Source organism: Oncorhynchus keta, chromosome 28, assembly GCF_023373465.1.
Source record: "Oncorhynchus keta strain PuntledgeMale-10-30-2019 chromosome 28, Oket_V2, whole genome shotgun sequence".
NCBI lineage: Eukaryota > Metazoa > Chordata > Actinopteri > Salmoniformes > Salmonidae > Oncorhynchus > Oncorhynchus keta.
The window spans coordinates 2759578-2780118 of record NC_068448.1 but is presented as its reverse complement, the minus strand read 5'-3'; the positions used below and the strand labels follow the sequence as shown (position 1 = coordinate 2780118).

The window sequence follows — 20541 nt, the reverse complement described above, 5'->3', positions numbered from 1 at the left end:
CAATAGAAACTGTTTTAAATACACAGAAGAGGTCAATAAACCAAAGTTCCAGTACAAATCGATCTTGCCAATAAAAAAATATATAAAAAGACATATTTAAATGACAATTAAACCATTCCAAGTATGAGGTTTTCTACAGGTTTTCTCGTGATGGCATGTCTGACCAGAAAAGAAGCGCTGCTGTTCATACGAGAAGCACTGCTTTTTACAGACAGCCTGTCTTACCAGGCGTATCACTGCATGTGCCAGCAGGACAAGCATAGCAGCCAAATACTAACAAATAAACACTAACAAATAAACACTAACAAATAAATACTAACAAATCAATACTAACAAGTAAATAACAAATAAATACTAACAAATAAATACTAACAAATCAATACTAACAAGTAAATAACAACAAATAAATACTAACAAATAAATACTAACAAATCAATACTAACAAGTAAATAACAACAAATAAATACTAACAAATAAATACTAACAAATCAATACTAACAAGTAAATAACAACAAATAAATACTAACAAGTAAATAACAACAAATAAATACTAACAAATCAATACTAACAAGTAAATAACAACAAATAAACACTAACAAATAAATACTAACAAATCAATACTAACAAGTAAATAACAACAAATAAATACTAACAAGTAAATAACAAATAAATAATAATAATAATACTAACAAATCAATACTAACAAGTAAATAACAACAAATAAACACTAACAAATAAATACTAACAAATCAATACTAACAAGTAAATAACAACAAATAAATACTAACAAGTAAATAACAAATGAATGCTAACAAATCAATACTAACAAGTAAATAACAACAAATAAATACTAACAAATAAATACTAACAAATCAATACTAACAAGTAAATAACAACAAATAAATACTAACAAATAAATAATAACAAATCAATACTAACAAGTAAATAACAAGTAAATAACAACAAATAAATACTAACAAATAAATAATAACACATAAATACTAACAAATCAATACATAAAAGGGAGTCAACCCATTGCAAGTATTCATGACAGGACGGATGCATCTGCACCAAACACGAACACCTAAGGCACCGACGACAGCGCTTTTACGAAAGGCAAAGCCCGATCCTGATCCGTTATTTTTGACCGATCAATTATTTTGACCGCCTGTGTAAACGCAGCCTCCGTGGTTACACATGAACTGTACCTGAGCTGCGGAGACGGTGACCTGTCCAGGCAGAGTGGTCATGGTGCCCAAGGTGGTGGTAGCCGTGGCAACACTTCCGCCCGCCAGGCTCGAAGACACTGTACCAGTCACCGTACCAAACGTTGTCACACCTAAGGGGAAGGGACAATGTTAAATCGATCGTTGATTGTGTATATTGGTAGCCTGAAATCCAGACCGGATTTGTGTTAACATTCCACCAGGTGTGTTAAGGAGTGGAATGTTAGCGCTAACAGACTGGTACCCAGGCTAATCTATTGGGACAGATGCTTCAAAACAGTACAAACTAAAGCATGATTGTTCAACTGTGGATGATTCAACGAGTCACTAAAACTAAACTAATCTTTAGGAACACAACTAGTCGAGGATGAAGCTAAGCGCGGCGACGAGCAAAGAGCTATCTGTCGGAGGTTCACTGAACATCCTTACCTGTGGTTCCCTTGACAACAAGGGTGGTGACGTTAGGTTTGACACCGGAAACAGTAACCGGGGAGACGAGACGTACTCCTCCCATGGGGACGGTCCGTAAAATAGTCCCGGGCTGTCCAGGGGCACCCTTCAGCACCACCTGGTTGAAACATAATATTAATAACAACCTGGTAGAAACACAACAACAACAACCTGGTAGAATCATAATAACAACAACAACCTGGTAGAAACACAACAACAACAACCTGGTAGAATCATAACAACAACAACCTGGTAGAATCATAACAACAACAACCTGGTAGAATCATAACAACAACAACCTGGTAGAATCATAACAACAACCACCTGGTAGAATCATAACAACAACAACCTGGTAGAATCATAACAACAACAACCTGGTAGAATCATAACAACAACAACCTGGTAGAATCATAACAACAACCTGGTAGAATCATAACAACAACCTGGTAGAATCATAACAACAACAACCTGGTAGAATCATAACAACAACAACCTGGTAGAATCACAACAACAACAACCTGGTAGAATCATAACAACAACAACCTGGTAGAAACATAACAACAACCTGGTAGAATCATAACAACAACAACCTGGTAGAAACACAACAACAACAACCTGGTAGAATCATAACAACAACAACCTGGTAGAATCATAACAACAACAACCTGGTAGAATCATAACAACAACAACCTGGTAGAATCATAACAACAACAACCTGGTAGAATCATAACAACAACAACCTGGTAGAATCATAACAACAACAACCTGGTAGAATCATAACAACAACAACCTGGTAGAATCATAACAACAACCTGGTAGAATCATAACAACAACAACCTGGTAGAATCACAACAACAACAACCTGGTAGAATCACAACAACAACAACCTGGTAGAAACATAACAACAACCTGGTAGAATCATAACAACAACAACCTGGTAGAATCATAACAACAACAACCTGGTAGAATCATAACAACAACAACCTGGTAGAATCATAACAACAACAACCTGGTAGAATCATAACAACAACAACCTGGTAGAATCATAACAACAACAACCTGGTAGAATCATAACAACAACCTGGTAGAATCATAACAACAACAACCTGGTAGAATCATAACAACAACAACCTGGTAGAATCACAACAACAACAACCTGGTAGAATCATAACAACAACAACCTGGTAGAAACATAACAACAACCTGGTAGAATCATAACAACAACAACCTGGTAGAAACACAACAACAACAACCTGGTAGAATCATAACAACAACAACCTGGTAGAATCATAACAACAACAACCTGGTAGAATCACAACAACAACAACCTGGTAGAATCATAACAACAACCTGGTAGAATCATAACAACAACAAGCTGGTAGAATCATAACAACAACAAGCTGGTAGAATCATAACAACAACAAGCTGGTAGAATCATAACAATAACCTGGTAGAATCACAACAACAACAACCTGGTAGAATCACAACAACAACAACCTGGTAGAATCATAACAACAACAACCTGGTAGAATCATAACAACAACAACCTGGTAGAATCATAACAACAACCTGGTAGAATCATAACAACAACAACCTGGTAGAATCATAATAGCAACAACCTGGTAGAATCATAACAACAACCACCTGGTAGAATCATAATAACAACAACAACCTGGTAGAATCATAACAACAACAACAACAACCTGGTAGAATCATAACAACAACAATAACCTGGTAGAATCACACAGGTGAAGTATGCATGAGCAAGATAGCAAATATACGCATGTACTAAATTAGCCTAGTTTGATATTTAACTAATAGCTGGGCAGTATAATTTTTTATTTTATCCTTTATTTAACTTGGCAAGTCCATAATGAACAAATTCTTATTTACAGTGACGTCCTATATGTGTATTCACCCCCTCTGTATGTGTATTCACCCCCTCTGTATGTGTATTCACCCCCTCTGTATGTGTATTCACCCCCTCTGTATGTGTATTCACCCCCTCTGTATGTGTATTCACCCCCTCTGTATGTGTATTCACCCCCTCTGTATATGTATTCACCCCCTCTGTATATGTATTCACCCCCTCTGTATATGTATTCACCCCCTCTGTATATGTATTCACCCCCCTCTGTATATGTATTCACCCCCTCTGTATATGTATTCACCCCCTCTGTATATGTATTCACCCCCTCTGTATATGTATTCACCCCCTCTGTATATGTATTCACCCCTCTGTATATGTATTCACCCCCTCTGTATATGTATTCACCCCCTCTGTATATGTATTCACCCCCTCTGCATATGTATTCACCCCCTCTGCATATGTATTCACCCCCTCTGCATATGTATTCACCCCCTCTGCATATGTATTCACCCCTCTGCATATGTATTCATCCCCTCTGTATATGTATTCATCCCCTCTGTATATGTATTCACCCCCTCTGTATATGTATTCATCCCCTCTGTATATGTATTCGCCCCCTCTGTATATGTATTCGCCCCCTCTGTATATGTATTCACCCCCTCTGTATATGTATTCACCCCCTCTGTATATGTATTCACCCCCTCTGCATATGTATTCACCCCCTCTGCATATGTATTCACCCCCTCTGCATATGTATTCACCCCCTCTGCATATGTATTCACCCCCTCTGCATATGTATTCACCCCCTCTGTATATGTATTCACCCCTCTGTATATGTATTCACCCCTCTGTATATGTATTCACCCCCTCTGTATATGTATTCACCCCTCTGTATGTATTCACCCCCTCTGTATATGTATTCACCCCTCTGTATATGTATTCACCCCTCTGTATATGTATTCACCCCTCTGTATATGTATTCACCCCCTCTGTATATGTATTCACCCCCTCTGTATATGTATTCACCCCCTCTGTATATGTATTCACCCCTCTGTATATGTATTCATCCCCTCTGTATATGTATTCATCCCCTCTGTATATGTATTCATCCCCTCTGTATATGTATTCACCCCCTCTGTATATGTATTCACCCCCTCTGTATATGTATTCACCCCCTCTGTATATGTATTCATCCCCTCTGTATATGTATTCACCCCCTCTGTATATGTATTCACCCCCTTTGCTACGAAGCCCCTAAATAAAATCTGGTGCAACCAATTACCTTCAGAAGTCACATAATTAAATAAAGTCCACCTGTGTGCAATCTAAGTGTCACATGATCTGTCACATGATCTCAGGTGTATACCTGTTCTGAAAGGCACCAGAGTCTGCAACACCATTAAGCAAGGGGCACCACCAAGCAAGTGGTACCATGAAGACCAAGGAGCTCTCCAAACAAAAATTGTGGAGAAGTACAGATCAGGGTTGGGTTATAAAACAATATCTGAAACTATGAACATCCCACAGAGCACCATTAAATCCATTATTAAAAAATGGAAAGAATATGGCACCACAACAAACCTGCCAAGAGAGGGCCGCCCACCAAAACTCACTGACCAGGCAAGGTAGGCAATAATCAGATAGGCAACAAAGAGACCAAAGATAACCCCGAAGGAGCTGCAAAGCTCCACATCGGAGATTGGAGTATCTGTCCATAGGACCACTTTAAGCCGTACACTCCACAGAGCTGGACTTTACGGAAAAGTGGCCAGAATAAAAGCCATTGCTTAAAGAAAAAAACAAGCAAACACGTTTAGTGTTTGTTAGTCAGCAAGGGCTGATTTCAAGGTTTTACTGCTAACCTACAAAGCATTACATGGGCTTGCTCCTACCTATCTCTCTGATTTGGTCCTGCCGTACATACCTACACGTACGCTACGGTCACAAGACGCAGGCCTCCTAATTGTCCCTAAAATTTCTAAGCAAACAGCTGGAGGCAGAGCTTTCTCCTACAGAGCTCCATTTTTATGGAACGGTCTGCCTACCCATGTCAGAGACGCAAACTCGGTCTCAACCTTTAAGTCTTTACTGAAGACTCATCTCTTCAGTGGGTCATATGATTGAGTGTAGTCTGGCCCAGGAGTGGGAAGGTGAACGGAAAGGCTCTGGAGCAACAAACCGCCCTTGCTGTCTCTGCCTGGCCAGTTCCCCTCTTTCCACTGGGATTCTCTGCCTGTAACCCTATTACAGGGCTGAGTCACTGGCTTACTGGGGCTCTCTCATGCCGTCCCTGCAGGGGGTGCGTCACCTGAGTGGGTTGATTCACTGTTGTGGTCATCCTGTCTGGGTTGGCGCCCCCCCCTTGGGTTGTGCAGTGGCGGAGATCTTTGTGGGCTATACTCAGCCTTGTCTCAGGATGGTAAGTTGGTGGTTGAAGATATCCCTCTGGTGGTGTGGGGGCTGTGCTTTGGCAAAGTGGGTGGGGTTATATCCTTCCTATTTGGCCCTGTCCGGGGGTATCCTCGGATGGGGCCACAGTGTCTCCTGTCCCCTCCTGTCTCAGCCTCCAGTATTTATGCTGCAGTAGTTTGTGTCGGGGGACTAGGGTCAGTTTGTTATATCTGGAGTACTTCTCCTGTCCTATTCGGTGTCCTGTGTGAATCTAAGTGTGTGTTCTCTAATTCTCTCCTTCTTTCTTTCTCTCTCTCGGAGGACCTGAGCCCTAGGACCATGCCCCAGGACTACCTGACATGATGACTCCTTGCTGTCCCCAGTCCACCTGGCCATGCTGCTGCTCCAGTTTCAACTGTTCTGCCCCAGGACTTACATGATTAGTTTGACCATGCTGGTCATTTATGAACATTTGAACATCTTGGCCATGTTCTGTTATAATCTCCACCCGGCACAGCCAGAAGAGGACTGGCCACCCCACATAGCCTGGTTCCTCTCTAGGTTTCTTCCTAGGTTTTGTCCTTTCTAGGGAGTTTTTCCTAGCCACCGTGCTTCTACACCTACATTGCTTGCTGTTTGGGGTTTTAGGCTGGGTTTCTGTACAGCACTTTGAGATATCAGCTGATGTACGAAGGGCTATATAAATAAAATTTGATTTGATTTGATTTAGTGTTCGCCAAACGGCATCTGGGAGACTCACAAACATATGGAGGAAGGTACTCTGGTCAGATGAGACTAAAAGTGAGATTTTTTGGACATCAAGGAAAACTCCATCTGGCACAAACCAAACACCTTCATCACCCCGAGAACACCTTCATCACCCCGAGAACACCTTCATCACCCCGAGAACACCATATTTTTCCATCGGCTGGGAAACTGGTCAGAATTGAAGAAATGATGAATGGCGCTAAATACAGGGAAATTCTTGAGGGAAACCTGTTTGTCTTCCAGATTTTTGACTGGGACAGAGGTTCACCTTCCAGCAGGACAATGACCCTAAGCATACTGCTAAAGCAACACTCGAGTGGTTTAAGAGGAAACATTAAAAATGTATTGGAATGGCCTAGTCAAAGCCCAGACCTCAATCCAATTGAAAATCTGTGGTATGACTTAAAGATTGCTGTACACCAGCGGAACCCATCCAACTTGAAGGAGCTGGAGCAGTTTCTCCTTGAAGAACGGGCAAAAAAATCCCAGTGGCTAGATCTGCCAAGCTTATAGAGACACACCCCAAGAGACTTGCAGCTGCAATTGCTGCAAATGGTCTCTACAAAGTATAAGGATGGTGAACACTTTCGGGAAGACACTGTACACAATGAACCTGTGTTGCGCTTGGTGATCTCTGTTTCAAATTAACATCGTTGGTGCCGACGTGGATAACAATATATCTCTATACTTTCTACATTCGCCAGTTTTAGTCTCAGCCAGCACCCTCTTCAGATCAGCTTTTATGTCGGTAGCTATGCCCCCTGGTAAACCATGTATGATCGCTAGATTATTATTTTTAAGTCTTAATATTGCAGGTTATGGAGTCGCCAATGACTAGTTTTTAAAAAATTTGTCAGAGCTAAATGGTAGGAGGCTTCGGTGGCACGCGGAGGAGAGACCTGAGCAGTCTCGGCCTCTTGACTCGTTGCTTCATGGAGAGAACCGGTTGAAATAGTGTCGGCTGAATGAGCGACACCGACTGAGGATGGAACAGCATCTGTGCTACCGATGGAGGGGGGGATTTATATTGCTATCTGTACTTACTGATGGCACAGACGCGGTTTCATCCTTTCCTACACTGAAACTGCCCTTGCCTAACGATTGCGTCTGAAGCTGGGCTTGCAGCACAGCTATCCTCAACATAAGGCGATAGTTCTCATGTATATTATGAGTACAGCTCTGGGCATAGTGCTGATGGTCTTGCCTGATGTTATTGTACCAGGGTTAAAGGTTAGAGAGGGGTTGGGGTAGCTGTGTGAGTCCCTGCTGACCAGCCCCAGCTCTGGGCATTGCGCTGATGGTCTTGCCTGATGTTATTGTACCAGGGTTAAAGGTTAGAGAGGGGTTGGGGTAGCTGTGTGAGTCCCTGCTGACCAGCCCCAGCTCTGGGCATTGCGCTGATGGTCTTTTGCCTGATGTTATTGTACCAGGGTTAAAGGTTAGAGAGGGGTTGGGGTACCTGTGTGAGTCCCTGTTGACCAGCCCCAGCTCTGGGCATTGCGCTGATGATCTTGCCTGGTGTCCCGGTGCCTGGTGTCATCATCTTAGTGGTGATGATGGTAATGGGGGACTTCAAACCACTTCCTGTCACTCCTGACCAGACAACAGATTCAATTTAATAAACAGGAAGTTATTGTCATATGTAGACACATTTAAACACGAGCCATGTGGTTATTGTCATATGTAGACACATTTAAACATGAGCCATGTGGTTATTGTCATATGTAGAGACATTTAAACACGAGCCATGTGGTTATTGTCATATGTAGACACATTTAAACACGAGCCATGTGGTTATTGTCATATGTAGAGACATTTAAACACGAGCCATGTGGTTATTGTCATAGACACATTTAAACATGAGCCATGTGGTTATTGTCATATGTAGACACATTTAAACACGAGCCATGTGGTTATTGTCATATGTAGACACATTTAAACATGAGCCATGTGGTTATTGTCATATGTAGACACATTTAAACACGAGCCATGTGGTTATTGTCATATGTAGACACATTTAAACATGAGCCATGTGGTTATTGTCATATGTAGACACATTTAAACATGAGCCATGTGGTTATTGTCATATGTAGAGACATTTAAACACGAGCCATGTGGTTATTGTCATATGTAGAGACATTTAAACATGAGCCATGTGGTTATGAATCAAACGATCCAAGGAAAAAAAAAAAAAAAAAAAAACTCAACATTTGTAAAGCCCTCTTTAACAATATTTTAAAAATCACAAATTGCCCTTTTAATTAATTGATGAATTGGTTGATGTTTCGTAAGCAGACAGGACTAACCTGCTTGTCCGATGGCAGACATAGGTATGGTCTTGATGATGTGCGTGCCAGGCTTGGTGGTGGTGGGCAAGCCGCTGTAGGATAGGATGGTGGGCTTGCCCCCCGCGGTCCCGGCCTGGGACGTAGTGATGATGGTGGTGGGCTTGCCGTCCGCTGAGGTCACCAGCTTCAGGATGGTGCCCGCCGGGAGGGGACCTTTCGTCTGGTTTGAAAGGAAGGCGATGAGAGGGGTTTCAGGGTTTAGGGGTCGGAGGTCAAGATAGAAGGGGTTTCAGGGTTTAGGGGTCGGAGGTCAAGATAGAGGTGGAAGCATGGTCCTTCGAAGACGGATATCTCAGGTTGTTTGACTGATCCCATACATCAGAATACTAGGCTGATCCCCGTGCATCAGAATCCTGTACTCATCGCGTACTGGACTAGGCCGATCGCGTACTGGACTAGGCCGATCGCGTACTGGACTAGGCCGATCGAGTACTGGACTAGGCCGATCGCGTACTGGACTAGGCCGATCGCGTACTGGACTAGGCCGATCGCGTACTGGACTAGGCCGATCGCGTACTGGACTAGGCCGATCGCGTACTGGACTAGGCCGATCGCGTACTGGACTAGGCCGATCGCGTACTGGACTAGGCCGATCGCGTACTGGACTAGGCCGATCGCGTACTGGACTAGGCCGATCGCGTACTGGACTAGGCCGATCGCGTACTGGACTAGGCCGATCGCGTACTGGACTAGGCCGATCGCGTACTGGACTAGGCCGATCGCGTACTGGACTAGGCCGATCGCGTACTGGACTAGGCCGATCGCGTACTGGACTAGGCCGATCGCGTACTGGACTAGGCCGATCGCGTACTGGACTAGGCTGTCAAGAGATTTTCCCACCAGATTAAGACTAGTCGTGGAGACAAACCCTAAATCGGGGATGGGCAACTCTCCGGTCCTCGTGGGCCTGATTGGTGGCACAATTTTGCCCCAGTGCCTGCAAATACACTAATCAGGGTCTTCGGTTTCAAATGTAATTCGTTTAAATCAGATGCATTTGCTAGGGATGGGGACAAAGTGAGACACCAATCAGGCCCTCGATGACTGAGTTAACACATCCCCGAACTAAATGACCCAGATTATACGTTTAAAAAAATTATTTAACCTTTTCTTAACTAAGCAAGTCAGTTAAGAACAGATTCTTATTTTCAATGACGGCCTAGGAACAGTGGGTTAACTGTCTTGTTCAGGGGCAGAACGACAGATGTTTACCTTGTCAGCTCGGGGATTTAATCCAGCAACCTTTTGGTTACTAGTTCAACACTCTGACCAATAGGCTACCTGCCGCCCCAAAACTAAGGGAAAGGGGATACCTAGTCAGTTGCACAATTGAATGCATTCAACCGAAATGTGTCTTCCGCATTTAACCCAACCCCTCTGAATCAGAGATGTGGGGGCGGAGCTGCCTTAATCGACATCCACGTCTTCGGCGCCTGGGGAACAGTGGGTTAAACTGCCTTGCTCGGGGGGCAGAACGACAGATTTTTTTTTTTTTTTTTTTTACGTTGTCAGCTCGGGGATTCGAACCAGCAACCTTTCGGGTTACTGGCCCAACGCTCTAACCACTAAGCTACCTGACTACTGACCTGTATGATGTGCTGGAGGCTGGAGCCAGCCTGTCCCGTCACCGCTCCTGTCTGACCAGGCTTGGTCTGGACCACGGACATCACCTTCCCCAGGTTGGACAGGTTAGACAGCTAGAGGACAGGAAGTAGGAGAGACCGACAGGAAGTAGGACAGAGAGACTGGTCAAAACAACACGTCTAACCTTATCAAGATAGACCCATCAAAAACCTAATATATTCCACTTGGCAGACGCTTTCACGTGACTTTTATCAAGATAGACCAATTTAAAATGTCAGATTTATTTTATTTTATTTATTTCACCTTTATTTAGATAATATCGTACATAGGTGGGTGTGGTTGTACTTACATGGCTGAGGAAACTATGCATTTTAAATGTGTCACTAATGAAATTAATTAATTAATGGAAATTAGATGTTTTTATTTAAAGCCACTTCCATACTGTACATGTTCAATATGTGACCCCCCCCCCATGGGGATAATGGACTGTTCTACTGTACATGTTCAATATGTGCCCCCCGCCATGGGGATAATGGACTGTTCTACTGTACATGTTCAATATGTGACCCCCTATGGAGGGAATGGACTGTTCTACTGTACATGTTTAATATGTGACCCCCCTATGGAGGGAATGGACTGTTCTACTGTACATGTTTAATATGTGACCCCCCCTATGGAGGGAATGGACTGTTCTACTGTACATGTTTAATATGTGACCCCCCCATGGGGATAATGGACTGTTCTACTGTACATGTTTAATGTGACCCCCCCTATGGAGGGAATGGACTGTTCTACTGTACATGTTTAATATGTGACCCCCCCCCATGGGGATAATGGACTGTTCTACTGTACATGTTCAATATGTGACCCCCCCATGGGGATAATGGACTGTTCTACTGTACATGTTTAATATGTGACCCCCCATGGGGATAATGGACTGTTCTACTGTACATGTTCAATATGTGACCCCCCATGGGGATAATGGACTGTTCTACTATACATGTTTAATATGTGACCCCCATGGGGATAATGGACTGTTCTACTGTACATGTTTAATATGTGACCCCCCCCCCCATGGGGATAATGTACTGTTCTACTGTACATGATTAATATGTGACCCCCCATGGGGATAATGGACTGTTCTACTGTACATGTTTAATATGTGACCCCCCATGGGGATAATGGACTGTTCTACTGTACATGTTTAATATGTGACCCCCCCCCATGGGGATAATGGACTGTTCTACTGTACATGTTTAATATGTGACCCCCCCCCCCCATGGGGATAATGGACTGTTCTACTGTACATGTTTAATATGTGACCCCCATGGGGATAATGGACTGTTCTACTGTACATGTTTAATATGTGCCCCCATGGGGATAATGGACTGTTCTACTGTACATGATTAATATGTGACCCCCCATGGGGATAATTGACTGTTCCACTGTTCATGTTTAATATGTGACCCCCCATGGGGATAATGGACTGTTCTACTGTACATGTCTAATATGTGACCCCCATGGGGATAATGGACTGTTCTACTGTACATGTTTAATATGTGACCCCCTCCATGGGGATAATGGACTGTTCCACTGTTAATGTTTAATATGTGCCCCCCCATGGGGATAATGGACTGTTCCACTGTTCATGTTTAATATGTGACCCCCATGGGGATAATGGACTGTTCTACTGTAAATGTCTAATATGTGACCCCCCATGGGGATAATGGACTGTTCTACTGTACATGTTTAATATGTGACCCCCATGGGGATAATGGACTGTTCTACTGTACATGTTTAATATGTGACCCCTCCCCCATGGGGAGAATGGACTGTTCTACTGTACATGTTTAATATGTGACGCCCCATGGGGATAATGGACTGTTCTACTGTACATGTTTAATATGTGACCCCTCCCCCATGGGGATAATGGACTGTTCTACTGTACATGTTTAATATGTGACCCCCCCCCCCATGGGGATAATGGACTGTTCTACTGTACATGTTTAATATGTGACCCCCATGGGGATAATGGACTGTTCTACTGTACATGTTTAATATGTGACCCCTCCCCCATGGGGATAATGGACTGTTCTACTGTACATGTTTAATATGTGACCCCCCATGGGGATAATGGACTGTTCCACTGTACATGTTCAATATGTGGCCCCCATGGGGATAATGGACTGTTCCACTGTTCATGTTTAATATGTGACCCCCATGGGGATAATGGACTGTTCTACTGTACATGTTTAATATGTGACCCCCTCCATGGGGATAATGGACTGTTCCACTGTTAATGTTTAATATGTGCCCCCATGGGGATAATGGACTGTTCCACTGTTCATGTTTAATATGTGACCCCCATGGGGATAATGGACTGTTCTACTGTAAATGTCTAATATGTGACCCCCACCTGGGGATAATGGACTGTTCTACTGTACATGTTTAATATGTGACCCCCCATGGGGATAATGGACTGTTCTACTGTACATGTTTAATATGTGACCCCCCCCCCATGGGGATAATGGACTGTTCTACTGTACATGTTTAATATGTGACCCCCATGGGGAGAATGGACTGTTCTACTGTACATGTTTAATATGTGACCCCCCCCCCATGGGGATAATGGACTGTTCTACTGTACATGTTTAATATGTGACCCCCCCCCCATGGGGATAATGGACTGTTCTACTGTACATGTTTAATATGTGACCCCCCCATGGGGATAATGGACTGTTCTACTGTACATGTTTAATATGTGACCCCCCCCCCATGGGGATAATGGACTGTTCTACTGTACATGTTTAATATGTGACCCCCCATGGGGATAATGGACTGTTCTACTGTACATGTTCAATATGTGGCCCCCCATGGGGATAATGGACTGTTCCACTGTTCATGTTTAATATGTGGCCCCCATGGGGATAATGGACTGTTCCACTGTTAATGTTTAATATGTGCACCCCCATGGGGATAATGGACTGTTCCACTGTTCATGTTTAATATGTGACCCCCATGGGGATAATGGACTGTTCTACTGTACATGTTTAATATGTGACCCCCCCATGGGGATAATGGACTGTTCTACTGTACATGTTTAATATGTGACCCCCCCATGGGGATAATGGACTGTTCTACTGTACATGTTTAATATGTGACCCCCCCATGGGGATAATGGACTGTTCCACTGTACATGTTCAATATGTGGCCCCCCCGTGGGGATAATGGACTGATCATGTAAAAGACAACAGAAGACATCCTAAACTAACCCAATGCTGCACGTCCTTCCCAGACATCACTTTGTTTTGACCCTGGTTGGCCGCGGTCAGCTTAGAACGGGGCACAAAACAGACGCAGTGAGTCCCTGCTAAACCAGGGGTGCGGGCATGTCACAAAACTGGGGTCAATGAGATAGACAGCTAACTTGCTTAGCTTCAACATTCAGATTCGTTTAAAACATATTGTATAGGAAGGATGCATGAAATGGGAATTGGGATTAATTCAAACCAACCCATATTTACAACCCATATTCCAAGTTTAGCTTTGGCATAAGCAGAAAAACATGCCAGAAAAACTAAAGGTTATTTCTGAATGCTAAAAGTTATTTCATTATTATCATTAATATTGTTATTAAATGGTTTAATTCAATTGAAAACAACAACAACAACAACAACTACTCCAAACTGTAGAATCCCCCCCTCCCCCAAAAATCAATTTTCTTCTGAATGATTCTAAAAGTTAGCTGGCCAATTTATGGATCCTGCTAAGGCAACTAAACAACATCTTACCAGTGTTCCACCTCCCCCCATAGTAAGGGGACTCTTGACAAGGGTGATTGTCTTGGTGACTCCTCCCACTACCGTGGTAACCACCTGGTGTTGCTGGGCAACCGTCACCGTGCCAGACTTGTGCACGGTGATGATAGGGCGAGAAGGCGTTCCGGGTGTGACAACACCTGACGTGCCCACCTGAGCCGCAGCAGTCTTCAGCATGCGGGTTGCTGGGTTACTAACCTAGGAGGATAACACCGGGTGAGAGACACACAGACAGAGAGACAGGAGAGAGACAGAGTAGTTAGAAGGCACGGCTGATACAGCCCCTATAGCATTTAGAAGGCACAACTGATACAGCCCCTATAGCATTTAGAAGGCACGGCCAAGACAGCCCCTATAGCATTGAGAAGGCACGGCCAAGACAGCCCCTATAGCATTGAGAAGGCACGGCCAAGACAGCCCCTATAGCATTGAGAAGGCACGGCCAAGACAGCCCCTATAGCATTGAGAAGGCACGGCCAAGACAGCCCCTATAGCATTGAGAAGGCACGGCCAAGACAGCCCCTATAGCATTGAGAAGGCACGGCCAAGACAGCCCCTATAGCATTGAGAAGGCACGGCCAAGACAGCCCCTATAGCATTTAGAAGGCACAACTGATACAGCCCCTATAGCATTGAGAAGGCACGGTCAAGACAGCCCCTATAGCATTTAGAAGGCACGGCCAAGACAGCCCCTATAGCATTTAGAAGGCACGGCCAAGACAGCCCCTATAGCATTTAGAAGGCACGGCCAAGACAGCCCCTATAGCATTTAGAAGGCACGGCCAAGACAGCCCCTATAGCATTGAGAAGGCACGGCCAAGACAGCCCCTATAGCATTGAGAAGGCACGGCCAAGACAGCCCCTATAGCATTGAGAAGGCACGGCCAAGACATCTCCTATAGCATTGAGAAGGCACGGCCAAGACAGCCCCTATAGCATTGAGAAGGCACGGCCAAGACAGCCCCTATAGCATTGAGAAGGCACGGCCAAGACAGCCCCTATAGCATTGAGAAGGCACGGCCAAGACAGCCCCTATAGCATTGAGAAGGCACGGCCAAGACAGCCCCTATAGCATTTAGAAGGCACAACTGATACAGCCCCTATAGCATTGAGAAGGCACGGTCAAGACAGCCCCTATAGCATTGAGAAGGCACGGCCAAGACAGCCCCTATAGCATTGAGAAGGCACGGCCAAGACAGCCCCTATAGCATTGAGAAGGCACGGCCAAGACAGCCCCTATAGCATTGAGAAGGCACGGCCAAGACAGCCCCTATAGCATTGAGAAGGCACGGCCAAGACAGCCCCTATAGCATTGAGAAGGCACGGCCAAGACAGCCCCTATAGCATTTAGAAGGCACAACTGATACAGCCCCTATAGCATTGAGAAGGCACGGCCAAGACATCTCCTATAGCATTGAGAAGGCACGGCCAAGACAGCCCCTATAGCATTGAGAAGGCACGGCCAAGACAGCCCCTATAGCATTGAGAAGGCACGGCCAAGACAGCCCCTATAGCATTGAGAAGGCACGGCCAAGACAGCCCCTATAGCATTGAGAAGGCACGGCCAAGACAGCCCCTATAGCATTGAGAAGGCACGGCCAAGACAGCCCCTATAGCATTGAGAAGGCACGGCCAAGACAGCCCCTATAGCATTGAGAAGGCACGGTCAAGACAGCCCCTATAGCATTGAGAAGGCACGGCCAAGACATCTCCTATAGCATTGAGAAGGCACGGCCAAGACATCTCCTATAGCATTGAGAAGGCACGGCCAAGACATCTCCTATAGCATTGAGAAGGCACGGCCAAGACATCTCCTATAGCATTGAGAAGGCACGGCCAAGACATCTCCTATAGCATTGAGAAGGCACGGCCAAGACATCTCCTATAGCATTGAGAAGGCACGGCCAAGACATCTCCTATAGCATTGAGAAGGCACGGCCAAGACAGCCCCTATAGCATTGAGAAGGCACGGCCAAGACATATCCTATAGCATTGAGAAGGCACGGCCAAGACATCTCCTATAGCATTGAGAAGGCACGGCCAAGACATCTCCTATAGCATTGAGAAGGCACGGCCAAGACATCTCCTATAGCATTGAGAAGGCACGGCCAAGACATCTCCTATAGCATTGAGAAGGCACGGCCAAGACATCTCCTATAGCATTGAGAAGGCACGGCCAAGACATCTCCTATAGCATTGAGAAGGCACGGCCAAGACATCTCCTATAGCATTGAGAAGGCACGGCCAAGACATCTCCTATAGCATTGAGAAGGCACGGCCAAGACAGCCCCTATAGCATTGAGAAGGCACGGCCAAGACATCTCCTATAGCATTGAGAAGGCACGGCCAAGACATCTCCTATAGCATTGAGAAGGCACGGCCAAGACAGCCCCTATAGCATTGAGAAGGCACGGCCAAGACATCTCCTATAGCATTGAGAAGGCACGGCCAAGACATCCCCTATAGCATTGAGAAGGCACGGCCAAGACATCTCCTATAGCATTGAGAAGGCACGGCCAAGACAGCCCCTATAGCATTGAGAAGGCACGGCCAAGACATCTCCTATAGCATTGAGAAGGCACGGCCAAGACATCCCCTATAGCATTGAGAAGGCACGGCCAAGACATCCCCTATAGCATTGAGAAGGCACGGCCAAGACATCTCCTATAGCATTGAGAAGGCACGGCCAAGACATCCCCTATAGCATTGAGAAGGCACGGCCAAGACATCCCCTATAGCATTGAGAAGGCACGGCCGATACATTGCTTCACTCCACGTGGTACAGTAGGTCATGTGGGTATTGGAGCACAGCCTAGTGCACCTGAAGAGTTCATAATTAACAGCAGAGGTTTACATGGTGTGTATGTGTGTTACTATTCGTCCAGGGATCTCTTACCATAACAGGCGAGGCTACTTTGACAGTCTGTGAACCGGGGCTCATGGCCACGGTCTTGACCATAGTAGCACCAGCTGGAAGCTGCATGGTGGCCGTGGAGGGCGGGATCTTCTGTGTGGCAGCAGCCGCTGCAGCCAACGCAGCCATGCCACTCATCTGAGGGCTGCTGCCCATTGGCTGAGGGGGGGAGAGCAGACAAGTACAAAATAATTACAATTATTAACATTTATAAATCACTGTTTTGCAAGAATAATCTCAAAGTGCATAAAGTTTGGTTATTCATAGGACTAGAGAATATGGAATATAAGGAACTAAACTGGTTGTGCATGAATCAGCCCTGGGATAACTATAGTTTTAACTAGGACTTATGTAAATATATTTCCTTTATTATTTTCTAACCCTACCACCCCTCCTCCCCTAATTAGAGTAAACCAATGTACAACACCACTGAGGCTTCTATTTCCTGGTTATACACACACACACACACACACACACACACACACACACACACAATAAATGTAAAATATACTTCCCGTGAAATTTTAAGTATTTCTGTCTGTAATAAAAGCACTTTCGTAGGGAAACAATCATTCTGATTGGCTGGGCCTGGCTCCCCAGTGGGCAGGCCTGGCTCCCCAGTGGGCGGGCCTGGCTCCCCAGTGGGCGGGCCTGGCTCCCCAGTGGGCGGGCCTGGCTCCCCAGTGGGCGGGCCTGGCTCCCCAGTGGGCGGGCCTGGCTCCCCAGTGGGCGGGCCTGGCTCCCCAGTGGGCGGGCCTGGCTCCCCAGTGGGCGGGCCTGGCTCCCCAGTGGGCGGGCCTATGCCCTTCAAGGCCCAGTCATGTGAAATACATAGATTAGGGCCCAATAAATGCATTTCCAATTGACTGATTTCCTTATATGAACTTTAACTCAGTAAAATGTTAGAACTTGTTGCATGTTGTTTATATTTGTGTTCAGTGTCTCCGAAGACCATCCAGTGTTGATATCTAGCTGCCATGTTTTTTTTCCCACTGTGCCGTTTCACTAAGGTTCTGAATGTTTCTATTCATATAGCTGCTACAGTTTGTAGATGAACACCATTGCTAAGACAAGTCATAGTCAAATCGATCAATAATATCATGATCAAAATCACCCTGCAGTGTTATTTACAGAGTAAATAAGTGCATTTGTTCGTTCCAGTGCTTTTCTGAAGACAAAGGAATTCTAAAGGTTGGAACATTATTGATGTTGCATGTTAAAAACATCCTAAAAGTTCATTCCATACATCGTTTGACATGTTTCTAAAGGACTGTAAACGGAACTTTTCAAGTTTTTGTCTGGACGAAGTGCCTGCGCCTCATGAAGATGGATTACTGGGCTGAACACGTTAATAACAAGTGGCTATTTGGACATAAATTATGGACTTTATGGAACAAATCAATTTATTGTCGAACTGGGATTCTTGGGAGTGCCTTCTGATGAAGATCATCAAAGGTAAGTGAATATTTATGGTGTTTCTCAGATTATGCTTTTTCCGTAAAGTAAAAAAAAAAAAAATCTGACACAGCGGTTGCATTAAGGAGAAGTCTATCTTTAATTCTGTGAAAAACAGTTGTATCTTTTATCAATGTTTATTACGAGTATTTCTGCAAACTCACCGGATGTTTTGGAATCAAAACATTACTGCAAGTAACGCACCAATGTAAACTGAGATTTCTGGATATAAATATGCACATTATCGAACAAAACATACATGTATTGTGTAACAGGATGTCCTATGAGTGTCATCTGATGAAGATCATCAAAGGTTCATTTGATCTATTTCTGCTTTTTGTGACTCCCATCTTTGGCTGGAAAAATGGCTGTGTTTTTCTGTGACTTGGCTCTGACCTAACATATGTTGTGCTTTTGCTGTAAAGCATTTTTGAAATCGGACACGATGGCTGGATTAACAAGATGTTTATCTTTAATTTACTGTATTGGACTTGATATGTTAAAGTTACATATTCTAAAAAATATATTTTTTGAATTTCACACGCTGTTGTTGAGGGGTTCCACCCTAGAAAGGTATATTTAGGTACTATTTAATAACTGTGCTAGAATGCTTAAAAAGACCGCAATTTTTAAAAATATAAGCACCGTTTTTTTGAGCAAGGAAAATATCAGATATCGGTCAAAAATATCATATCGGTGCATCACTAAAACGTATCAAAACGTGGAAAAAGTTAAGGGTTCTGAATACTTTCCGAATGCACTGCACCTTACATTTACATGCCATCCAGTATATCAAATACAATTTGGTTTACCTCCACTGGTATGTCATCCAGCCCTGGAGTTTGGTTTACTGGTATGCCATCCAGCCCTGGAGTTTGGTTTACTGGTATGCCATCCAGCCCTGGAGTTTGGTTTACTGGTATGTCATCCAGCCCTGGAGTTCAGTTTACCTCCACTGGTATGTCATCCAGCCCTAGAGTTCAGTTTACCTCCACTGGTATGTCATCCAGCCCTGGAGTTCAGTTTACCTCCACTGGTATGTCATCCAGCCCTGGAGTTTGGTTTACCTCCACTGGTATGTCATCCAGCCCTGGAGTTTGGTTTACCTCCACTGGTATGTCATCCAGCCCTGGAGTTCAGTTTACCTCCACTGGTATGTCATCCAGCCCTGGAGTTCAGTTTACCTCCACTGGTATGTCATCCAGCCCTGGAGTTCAGTTTACCTCCACTGGTATGTCATCCAGCCCTGGTTTGTCATCCAGCCCTGGAGTTTGGTTTACCTCCACTGGTATGCCATCCAGCCCTGGAGTTTGGTTTACCTCCACTGGTATGCCATCCAGCCCTGGTAAGTTTGGTTTACTGGTATGCCATCCAGCCCTGGAGTTTGGTTTACTGGTATGTCATCCAGCCCTGGAGTTTGGTTTACCTCCACTGGTATGCCATCCAGCCTGGAGTTTGGTTTACTGGTATGTCATCCAGCCCTGGAGTTTGGTTTACTGGTATGCCATCCAGCCTGGAGTTTGGTTTACTGGTATGCCATCCAGCCCTGGAGTTTGGTTTACTGGTATGCCATCCAGCCCTGGAGTTTGGTTTACTGGTATGCCATCCAGCCCTGGAGTTTGGTTTACTGGTATGTCATCCACTGGTATGCCATCCAGCCCTGGAGTTTGGTTTACTGGTATGCCATCCAGCCCTGGAGTTTGGTTTACTGGTATGT

At 44.6% G+C, this 20541-nt stretch overlaps 1 protein-coding gene and 1 long non-coding RNA gene across 6 annotated transcripts in view; both read right to left on the bottom strand.

Annotated features, from left to right (window-relative positions):
- LOC118360489 (host cell factor 1-like) overlaps positions 1-20541 on the bottom strand; it is an 80102-nt gene that overhangs the window by 27783 nt on the left and 31778 nt on the right. The window contains 7 exon segments of the mRNA XM_052484400.1: positions 1209-1339; positions 1656-1794; positions 8165-8298; positions 9012-9213; positions 10640-10750; positions 14429-14653; positions 17352-17528. Coding sequence (XP_052340360.1) covers positions 1209-1339; positions 1656-1794; positions 8165-8298; positions 9012-9213; positions 10640-10750; positions 14429-14653; positions 17352-17528 — 1119 coding nt within the window.
- LOC127913091 (uncharacterized) lies at positions 1886-2880 on the bottom strand. Of its 5 annotated transcripts, none has more exons than XR_008084683.1 (4): positions 2564-2586; positions 2417-2441; positions 2098-2169; positions 1886-1975 (listed from the first exon to the last, which is right to left on the bottom strand). It is a non-coding gene; the product is annotated as an uncharacterized LOC127913091 (long non-coding RNA). The 5 variants fall into 5 exon arrangements; XR_008084682.1 differs by lacking the exon at positions 2417-2441 and adding an exon at positions 2367-2391; XR_008084681.1 differs by lacking the exon at positions 2417-2441 and adding an exon at positions 2342-2366.